This window comes from Genypterus blacodes, unplaced genomic scaffold (assembly GCF_046128005.1).
Source record: "Genypterus blacodes isolate CSIRO-AG114 ecotype Tasmania unplaced genomic scaffold, CSIRO-AGI_Gbla_v1 ptg000158l_1, whole genome shotgun sequence".
NCBI lineage: Eukaryota > Metazoa > Chordata > Actinopteri > Ophidiiformes > Ophidiidae > Genypterus > Genypterus blacodes.
Window position 1 is genome coordinate 781,562 of NW_027466959.1, and position 10,939 is coordinate 792,500.

The 10,939-nt window shown below is 45.6% G+C and overlaps 1 protein-coding gene across 1 annotated transcript; it reads right to left on the bottom strand.

Moving 5' to 3' along the window:
- Positions 1 to 710: 710 nt before the first annotated feature.
- Positions 711 to 6,324, bottom strand: podxl (podocalyxin-like). Its single transcript, XM_076167410.1, has 7 exons — positions 5,876 to 6,324; positions 5,415 to 5,650; positions 5,292 to 5,315; positions 3,778 to 3,910; positions 3,171 to 3,214; positions 2,945 to 3,064; positions 711 to 2,663 (listed from the first exon to the last, which is right to left on the bottom strand). Exons 1-7 carry the CDS (start codon positions 6,114 to 6,116, stop codon positions 2,466 to 2,468), a joined length of 996 nt encoding a protein of 331 aa, XP_076023525.1. The 5' UTR covers positions 6,117 to 6,324; the 3' UTR covers positions 711 to 2,465.
- Between the last annotated feature and the right edge of the window lie 4,615 nt (positions 6,325 to 10,939).

Genomic DNA, 10,939 nt, shown 5'->3' on the forward strand with positions numbered 1-10,939 from the left:
GCAGATTCAGGAATACAAAAGTGTTTTTTCCAGTTTTCCAAGGTTTGAACAGGTTTCCTTCTTCTTTCCCAAAGGTGACACTAACCTCAAAATAATTTTCCTTTTTCTGGATCAGCATTAAAGATCTGGTGGACTCAAATCTATGCTTGGACATGAAACAGATGAAAGCTCAGATGGCTGTTCAGTGATAAAAAGGTAGAAACATGCAAAAATATGACAATTCAGTCATTTGTGCTTGGATGTGTTGTGTTTGGGCTGAATCGGCCGTGACACATGTAGATCTTGTTTGAAAGAAAGAGGGTAACTTGAGGACAAAATAAGAGGAACATTTGAACCAAAGTTGGGTAAAAACACTTTTAAAAACCTTTATTTGCAAATCTGAACAGGTAAAAGAACACAAGCGCCCTGAACAAACCTCCAAGGCAACAGACAATATACAACTTCCAGTGTGTCAGACTCCTGCTGTTTGTCTCCATCAGCAAACAAACCATAAATACATCAAATACTGCTACGTACTTTGGTGGCAAAGGGAGGGAGGGAGGGAGGGGGAGAGAGGCGTATAATCAAAGTGAGACTGTACACAAATAACACAAATATAAAGACAAACATGTCGTGGTGCCCATGGTGATCAATCGGTTGTATACAGTTTGGATTTTGTGGTGAAAGTAAATATATATTAGATTTTTTTTTTATTGGTTTAAATGAAAGTAACTTATGTGGCTGAGCAAAGTCCAAAATAAAATAACATCAAATAAATGTGCACTCGTTATACTGTGAGGATTTATTTTACATCAAGTCTGTATTAAAAAAAACAAAAACCGCCTGGGACTCGACGCCTCCAGCATCAATAATAATAATTATAATAATACAAAGTGAAAGATGAAGTATTTACAGTGCTCACTATAGTTTCACTGCCATGCACACTGGCACACAATCAAATTTGGCCACTAAGTCATTGTTTTTAGATCTTTACTCTCTTTAACAACAGAGAAAAGCATCATTGTCTTGTAAAAATGTAGAAATATGAATTTGTTGTGCACCTGAACTTCATGGAATCATCAGGAGCATAGAAACGTTTTCCTATTTATCATCTCTATGTCGTTACTCTGCGCCTTTGAAGCTCCGTAACACCACAAGCAGGGGTTCTCAAACTGTGTTGCCTGTGTTTCTGATGGTTCTGGAAGCTTCCTTTTGATGCCTGATGATTCTGGAACTTTCAGAATCAATAGAAGTGTATGTATGAGACCTTTTCTCCTCCAGCATTGTTCCCACGGTTACTCTTCCTCCTCTATGATAAGCTTAGTGCTCATTTGTTCCAGTGTGGCCTGTGTAGCCATCTGCAGGTCCCTCAGAGCCGAGTCACTACTGGGAAATCACCAGGATGGCTTCTAACTATCCTGAGGTCGGCTATCTAAAGAATCCAGCCCTGATGTTTGTCTCTGCGACGTCGCGGCACAGCAGAACCTTCACTCATGTAAGTCTAACCACTGAAGCAGCTCACGTCTCTAACTGCAGATCATGTTGCACCATCAACTGGCTCGTCTGGTTTTTAGACAAAATACAAATCTAAATCTATGAACAGGCGTTTGTGCACAAATCATATTTGGTGAGTAAGATGTAAAAACTGCTGGATTTAATCCAAGACTGAACATTTTCAAATACTCCCCCCCCAAATCCTATCGGCCTCAATTACAATTTAAACTGTATCAGGATACTTTACTGGATTATAACAACGATGTCATACGTTGTTCCTTTTATCTGGTGGGTATAATAACTAGAATGTGTGGGGTGTTGTTCTCCTCCCAGGTCCTAGTGCCCATTTATTACACGTCAAAACTCCTCATTCAAAGAAACTTCATTAACAACAGAGTGGGAGGAGCCTGGGTGACGCTTCCATTTGTGGGTGTGTCTGAAAGGCGTCTCACCTGTATGGATTACATACAGACCTGATCCAGATCTGATCCAGACCTGATCCCAGTGCAGTCCAGACTGGAGCCCCTCAGTGCCCTGAATATCTGCTGGCTCAGACTCAGCCTCAGGCTCAGGCCAGGACTTTGTTTTGGTTGAACATCTCAGCAGTCAGAGCTCTGAACTCCACATGGGAAATTATATTAAAGAAACTAAAACTAAACCATTATGATTGATGGGGAGAACATATTGTATGAGTTGTGTGACCTGGTTGATTATAAACTACAGCTAAGGCACATGTCCATCAAAGGCCACTGTGTGTGTGTGTGAGTCTATATTGCTTTGTGTCTCTACAGAGCATAGAAATACATCAGATAGAGCGCGTGAACAGCATTCTGAAGGTTTGTCCTATAAGCTGTATTTCTATGTGTGAGATGATCCTGGAGTCCTGGATCCGGGCCGTCTGCAGGGCTGGCACGGACGGAGGAATGTGGCTTTGTGATTGATCTACGGGGTCCATCCATCCTAACTCCTTGTCTCCTTCCTGTCCCGGGCTCCTACAGGTGAGTGTCCTCCTCGTCCACCATGTCCTCCTTCAGCAGGTTGTCTATAGGGACGATCCAGCTGTCGTTGCTGAACTCTCCGTTCAGAGCGACCTTCTTCTCCTGCATCTCCGGCTGCACCTCCATCACCTCCAGGGTGGGGTTGTCATGGTAACCGTTCTCCACCGTGTGCAGCTCCTCTGTCAGGTGCTGCTGTGGTTGGGATGAAAATGGTTCCATTATGGCTGTGTGTGTGTGTGTGTGTGTGTGTGTGACACTGTAGTTAATGTGTGTGTGTGTGTGTGTGTGTGTGTGTGACACCGTGTGGCTAGCGTGTGTGTGTGTGTGTGTGTGTGTGTGTGTGTGTGTGTGTGACACGTGTGGCTAGCGTGTGTGTGTGTGTGACACTGTGTAGTTACTGTGTGTGTGTGTGTGACACTGTGTAGTTACTGTGTGTGTGTGTGTGTAGTTAGTGGCCTGTACCTCTATCTTACCTGGTTCTCGTTGTATGGTTTCCTGTGGTGGGAGGCGTAGATGGCGAGGCCGATGATCATGGCCAGCAGAGCTCCACAGGAAGCCAGGATGGCGATCAGCGTTGTGTTATCGCCTGATTTCTTCACGGGGAAAAGATTTGTATATGTTTTAAAAATGTATTTGTGTTGCATGTTTTGTTTTAATAGGATTGGAAACTATTGAAGCGTCTGAAGGATCCATCGTTACCTTGGTGATTTCTTCATGGAAATGGTTTGCAATTGAGCTTTTCACTGATGAGATAAAAGATGGAATGTAAAGTTATATTTATGAGCTCAAACAGATGACATCACCATATCTAATCACCTGCATCACTTATGTTATGTTTTCAATCCCGTTTGTCTGTCAACGAGTGCGTGTGTTAGTTTTGTTGGTGCAATAGCTCCACCGTGTGGCCGTTTATAGAACTATATAGATATAGATCCTTAGCACCGCACATCTCTACCGGCTCTGCTGACACCTGATCATCCACATCAGGTGTGTTTGATCAAACCCGATCTGAGGATCAAACCCAGCCATGATCAAGTGAACACACGTGCTGTGGTGAAGATAAAGACCAGGACCAGGATCATGACCAAGACCAGGATCAGGATCAGGATACATTTTCACTTTTCCACAATTCTTGCCACATTTTTCATTTCTTTTTTCCAAAATTCGGTAGAATCAGAATATTTGTGTGAGCCAAAAAAAGCCCCATAAAACATCTTCAAAGTGTTCATTTCTTTTCAAATAAACTCTGCCCTTTACCGTCTGTGTGTTCTAGCACAGTGAAGCCTGCAGAGGAAGCTTTACGTACTTTTGCCGCTTATATCCACACTGTCAATCACAAGCTTTCCGTTGGGTTCCGATGTCGTCAGGGTGCAGTTTCCTTCAAACATGTCCACCATTATCCGCCTGCACACTTCTGCCAGGCTCTCGTCTTCCTTTCGCTGTGAAGAAGACTAGAAGACAATGGTAAACATAAACTATAGTATAACTTCTATCCGGGCTGTCAGGGGGTGAAAGGTCACTGATGACAGCTGAGGTCATGGCTTCCTGCGCTGTGATGTGTGTGTGTGGATTATTTCTGTTGCGTTACGGAACGACACAGCTGTGCAGAGAGTCTGACAGAGGTGAATAAAGGGAAGAGGTGTGGGAAAGAAGGAAACCAGTGAAAGGCAGGAAGGTTCTCACTAAGAAACTTTCCACCCACGAGCTGAAGCTTTTTTTTTTTCTTCTTCCCTCTTTCCTATCCGTAGTGTGTGTGAGGAACGTTTGAGGTACCTGTGTGTACGAGGACACGGACGAGGACATTCTGTTCATTATGGAGACGTTTGCACTTTCATCACAAGATAAAACATTAATTAGTATTTATCTGAAACAACCTTTTGTCGAATTTGATTGACATACAACTTGTTTGCGCAATTTCTCAGTTTACAATTGAAACCAATGGCTTCTTTACATTTTCCATTCTATATATTTCTATCTTTTTTATTGATTATTTTAATTCAACTTTATTGGGTTTTATTGTGTTTTTATTTTTTGACAAAATATTTTTTTTGATTGGAACTTTTCTAAAAATTTTTTTTAAATATTTAATTAAATTTATCATTTCATTATCACTCTTTTATTTCTATGATTCTGGTCTCGCCGTGGTCTCAGTGGTCTCCATGGTTACTACCTACAGGATTTTCTTCATTGTGTATTTCCTTAATTTGAATTTTCTTTTGTCAATCAAATGTGTGTGTGTGTAAAGCAAACACAGACCACACAGTGAGAGGCCGGTGATGTTTCAGCCGACCAATCAGAGCCGCTATGTGAGCCTACATCAAACTGCCTGTGTCAGTGAGGAAGAGCAGAAGTGAATCCTAACATTGTTTGTAAACTAAAACAGGGCCAAGGTTTCAAAATAGAACCCAAGTTGTTTTTTGTAAAATACTGTCCTTGTAGTTAAATGCATGATTAACGATTTCCTTCTCTTAGATAAATCGCCCTGGGGGGGGGATTTAGTTGCTACGGAGACCTAATTGTTATGTATTGATGTTGACTTTGAGTCTAACTTGGCTACACTCGCCTACCAGGAAGCCCAAACCTCCTCAGGGACGTAACAGCATTCAGCAAGGTTTCCTGCATATCTAATAATCCTGAGCTCTAACACACAAACACACACACACACACACACACACACACACACACACACCCATGAGCCAGTATTCTTATTGTTGAAGCAGAGAGGCACAGGCTGAACATAACAGGGCGAAAACCAGATGAGGGAGGGAGGGAGGGAGGAGGGGAGAGACGAGACAAACAAACAAGACAATCAAATCTTACCGTTTGTCCTTCATTTAGAGAAAACTGTGGAGAAAATAGAAATTCAAATGTGAGTGACAGTGATCCATGCTTCTCTAAATGTATCATAGCTGTTTCCCCGCCCCACAGGAGAATCTGTGTTACCACAAAGGTCTTGGGTCCACTGGTGGTACTGGTGGTGGTGCTGGTGGACTGAGTGCTGGTTGGGGGGGCAGGCGGGACTGTTGTGGTCTGTGTTTGGACGGTTTCCTTCCTGGTTGTGGTGGGGAGGGGCCTGTCGGTCACGGTGGGCTTCGCCAGCTCCACGGGTTTGGACGAGGTGTAAGGTTGGACAGCTGGGACAGCGGTGTCCACGGTCGTCTTGACATTCTCTACTGTAGCTGCAAACGAGACCATTTCATTTTTGAGCATCATAATAAAATCCTTTCCTGAATTCTGCCCTTAAACCGGGGGGGTCTTAACTTGAAAGGATGTTTAAGGTGGTATTAACCTGTTGTTGAGCTGATGGATTAGATCATATATTTGTTTTTAACCATTTAGCTGAGCCTCATTTTGTTTTGACTTTATTACTTCGTGTTGTCATAGAAATGGAAAATGGTCTCTACCTCCGCTGTTGTCTTTCTTGGTGGTGAGCGGCTGCGTAGTCGTGGGCGCCGCCGGTCCCACGGTGCCTTCGTGTGGCTGTGTGGTATCGGGCCTGGCTGGAGTCACAGTGTGTGTTACAGGCACGATGGCTGTAGGAGCTCCTGTACTCTGCTGTGTGACAGGAAGAGGAGTTCCTGGGACCGCCTGCGTGGGCGACGCCGTCGATACGGCTTGAGTGTTGGTATTAGGCAGAGCAGCCATGGCTGTCGCTTGGGCTGGTTGGGGCAGTGTTAGGGCAGCAGCTGTGGTTGTTGTAACACTTTGCCGAGTGGACGCCGGGATGGTTGGGATGATGGCCCGTGCTGGGACGGTGGTTGCCTCCGTGTCCTTGGGCTGGACAGTGGTGGGAGCCGTATCTGTGGGGGCGGTGGTGATGGCGGGGTTGGAGGCGATGGTGGGGGCGAGGGTGGAGGTGATGGTGGGGGCGAGGGTGGAGGTGATGGTGGGGGCGGGGGCGAGGGTGGAGGTGATGGTGGGGGCGGGGGTGGGGGTGATGGCCGTAGCAGGTGTAACGTCTGGGTTCTTCGCATCCCCGCCCTTTGTCAGAGACGGATCGTCAATAGGTTTTGCTGTCATTGGTAAGACCTTGCTAGCTGGGGGCGTAGTAGCAGAGGCATCTGCAACCTGTCGAGCAGGAGGTTGCCCTGCTGTAGCAATTTTAGTTGCTTCATCTGAACAGGCAGATTGAAACAGGACACCTAGAGAAGAGAGACCGACAAAGTTACCATCTGAATGTGTGAGAGATCTCCCGGCTGTACTGATCCAATACTGCAGAGTGTTTGTTCCTAAGTGAAGGTCAGAGGTGACTGAACCATACAGAGTCTAAGGCAGCGGCGATGAACCGCATGTTGACCTGTGCGTTTGGGTTTCCTGTTGTTCAGACAGCTGCAGATCTGAGAGCTGCAGCTTCATCTTCATCTTCTGTTTGTCTATTTATAGTGATCAGGACAGGATGCTGCACACAATAAGCTTTGAGGCACCACGCCCAAGACCAGGAGAACAATCCAGACCCCACAGACCCAGAACAATGACATCCGCTTTGTTCTCATAACACCACAGGTCCCCTCTCTGACCCCCACACACAGCAACAGTCATGCTGCTGCTCATGTTGCACGGCGGTGTCCTTTTATTACAAATCAGGTAAATACTGTATGGATCAATGGCTGTGACCAAGTTCTTTCATTTCTATTCTTAGTCCTATTCTAACAGCTACATGCTTCAGTATGTTGATATGAAATTGCACAATCTAGGTGTGTGACTCTGGGTAAGTGTGTTTAAGGTGGAATCAGAGCAGATATCAGGTCTTAGATCTTCAGTAAGACTTTGTAAACATTTGGCAAAAAACTGGTAATTCCACATTAAACTCTAATCAAGGCACCGTGTTCAATTTATGAGATTCAGAAGCTATTTATTAATCTAAAATCATTTAAAAACTCGGTCTAAACTCATAGCTGTTGTCTTGTCTGTTGGGCGCCTGTCTTATCAGGCCTCAGGCGACCGGTCAGTCGGTGGTAAACAAGCTTTCTGAGAGCGAATCACTGTCGGGGCTGTCAGCTGAGGAGAGCCTCTGTTATCACAGTGGAGTGTGTGTGTGTGTGTGTGTGTGTGGGCGCAGACGTCTCAGCTCTGAGGCACTCTGGGACAAAGATCCAAACACTTTTCTCTCTATGGATCCTGACTGCCTTCATTAAATCCCACCGTGACGCTTTGAGCTTACGTCCGGGTCAGCTGAGCTCATCCTGCCACTCACTCTTTTGATTTGAGAGTGAAAGCCAAACTGGAACAATAACAGGTTAAGAGGTTAATAAAGGTCAATCAAAGCTGCCCCCTTATTGATTTTAACTTTGACTAACTGTTTCCTTCTCATGAGTCCTATTCTCTCTCTTATGCAAATGAGCTTTTTTTCCCAGTGCACCCTGGGTAATGTACTTGCATATCTGCGATTCACAGATATAGGAAACATTACCCAGGATGCACCACGTCACCTGATCGGCTTGTGTTCGCCCACCGATTACCTTTTTTTCCCCCTCTAGCCTTTACAGTTTGTATCGCCTCTGTAAGCGTTCTAATGATGAAGCGTCCTTCATCTATCATCCTTATGAACTCTAATTCTGTCTGTCCACTCTCCGTCCCTCCCCCATGCGTGTCGTCTTGTTTGCCGTGACCCCTGTTGACCCCGTCTGTCACTAATGGATCTGTTTCTTCGCAGGCAACAGCACTATCTGATCCCCCCGCTATCAGTCTGCAGGCTGTTTTTACCTCACCCACACATTCCTACACACACACACACACACACACACACACACACACGCCACCTGTACTCTGTCAAATCCACTTACAGATGCACGTTCCTCTCTCCTCCCTCTCACACACATCATCCCTCCTGTGCTTCCTGACATGTTTGTTTCTCTACCTGGTACAATATAACAGAAATGTTACTGTTAGATTAGTGTAGCATGTGTAACTATGGTAACAGGCAACCTGGCATGAAACAAGACAATGACATATGTTCACATGTCAGGAACATATGTATTTTGGAAGTATTGCCAAGAAAAATAGTAAGAGAAATAAAATAAAATAAAAAATAAAAAATAAAATCTAAAAATAAAAAACAAAAATACAAAAAACTAATTAAAAAATTGGAAAAATTCTGTTCTTTTATAAAAATTCAGTTTTAAAAAATTCGGTAAAAAGAATTCAGTAGTAAAAAGGTTTGAAGACGGCTCTCGTTGCCTTTTGCAGGAGTCCCAGAGCTCAGAGCAGTAATTGTCTCGTCTGGACGTCTTATCCTGTTTGTCCCACAGTTGGATCCCGGGCCGCTGTGGACTCGCTGCAGTCAGAGGGTGTGAGAACCGACCTGCTGTGGCTCTCCAGCTTTTCCTGTTCACTTCTTGGCCGGCTGCAGATACGGGAAATTGCTCTGACACGCCTCGGGTTTTCAGCGGACAGGCGTGAAGTCTGTGTTTGTGTTATTATCAGTCGTAGTCGTCATGAAAGCCTAATCCTCATTTTGAAGACATACAGTAATTAAAGGTGACATCGTTCATTTGGTTCAGTTGCTTTATCGGTTGATTCATGGCGGTTGTGTGACATAAATGAGCGGAGGACAAATGAATGAGTGTGACCTCTGTGACCTCCTCTCTCTTTCAAACGGCTCTCAGTGAAACCTGTGGGCTGCACAGAAGGTCAGCGGGGTCAAAGGGTCAGCGGGTGCACTCTCTGTCTTATAGTTGTGAGCCTGACTTCCTGCCTCTGTGTGTGTGTTGTAAAATGCCCCCCCCCCCCAGGTTTAAAGGCCTCACACAGACTGGCCGACTGAAACACGGAGCAAAGCAATGAAAATGAAACGAGAGAACAGAAGTGATTTTTATAGATTTGATTCTCTTTTTGTTTACCTGCCAGAATCTGGATCCCTCACTCTGATTTCAACGGGTTTACAACTAAAAACTACTCTTGATCTGTTCTATTGTCTTGGCGGCGGCTCATTAACACTCTGGCCTCACAGCAATAAGGTCATGGGTTTGATTTTAACCCCTTGCAGGCGGCCTGGTGTGACCTAAGCGGCGCTAAATAGCTGAATAGATCTTAAACCTCTTATCATTGGCAGATATCATCACATATGGTTCAGACTATCTACAGCCATTAAATGAAATTCTGTGCTCTGCCTGGTTTATCTTGGTGCTGGCCCCCCACACAAAGCCCCCCCTCTCGCCCCGCATGCGGCCCTGGCAGGATGGGCCGGCCCCCTCACTCTCCGGCTTCTTCTTCTTCTTCTTCTTCTACTTCAGGGCTTCAGCTGCTCCTACTTGTCCCTTTGACGGAGGAACATTCAGCTCTGTGGGACTGCAGGGGTGGAGTGGGTGGGAGGAGGTGGGCAGCGAGGTGTCTTTGCTTCACAATGTCCTCTCCAATGAAGGGGCGGAGCTGCCCATGTAAGAATGCTCCCCGGGAATAAAGGAGAGTGAAAGGGAGGAGGGGAGGATCGGGGGGGGGGGGGGAGAGGGGAGAGGGGAAAGTAAAGAGGCTGCTTAGACGCTGTAAATCTAACGGGCACAGGGAAATGACTGGCCACACACACACACGTACACATAGAAACACCCTCACTCACACACACATTAGACTCATTTGTCCACAAACAACACACACACACACACACACACACACACACACCCGTCCTTGGAAACCAGACTGGTATGTATGTTTATACGAGCCGTGGGCCACGAATGGGAAAAGTTCAATGTTACACTCCTTCAAATCCCTACAGCCCCCCCAAACACACACACACACACACTAACACACACACACACACACCCACACACACAGCCATCAACTGGTGAGGAGAGACACGTTTTCAAACACATCTTCAAGCTTTTATCAAGCCATTTATCTTAATATCAAAGGTTACAGTCACGGTGAGGAGGGCTCATTATTGTGCAAGTCTCAAGTCTGGAGTCAGGACAGCAAAGTCACGAGTAAGATCACAAGATTTCAGGGTAATTAGGCAACATTGTATACAAGAACTACACACACACACACACACACACACACACACACACGCACACTTATTTGCTTACAGCTAATGAAGCCACAGCCATTTTGTGTTTTCTTAAAAGCCGAGAAGTGAAGGGAGTGACGAAGCAGAGGAGATGAGTGTTGAGTAAGCAGGGAGTGCGTGTGCGTTTGCGCGCGTGTGTGTGTGTGTGTGTGTGTGTGTGTGTGTGTGTGTGTGTGTGTGTGTGTGTGTGTGAGGGAGAGAGAAAGATGGAGGGACAGAATGAAAGTTTGAGGGAGAGGAGGAATGAGGGAGGCGAGTGACGGTTCCCAGCCGTACCAGCCACAGGCCTGATTAATGGACACCTGGTGTGCAGCGTGGCATGCTGGGTAGCGGGGGGGAGTGCGAGGTTACAGTAGAGGTGAAGGCGAGCGGCGCTTTATCTCTCCTGTCAGACAGTGATCAAATGCTCCGCTGCAGCAATCTGAGCTTTCTCCCTCAACATACCAGCCTCTGAAAAACATCATCATTA

Excerpts from the sequence above, each read along its gene's own strand:
- podxl (XM_076167410.1), bottom strand. The coding sequence starts at position 6,116 with ATGGCTGCTCTGCCTAATACCAACACTCAAGCCGTATCGACGGCGTCG. Across the intron at positions 3,215-3,777 it reads TGTGGATATAAGCGGCAAAA|TGAAAAGCTCAATTGCAAAC; the intron begins GTACGTAAAGCT and ends TTATCTCATCAG. Across the intron at positions 3,065-3,170 it reads TCCATGAAGAAATCACCAAG|AAATCAGGCGATAACACAAC; the intron begins GTAACGATGGAT and ends TTCCCCGTGAAG.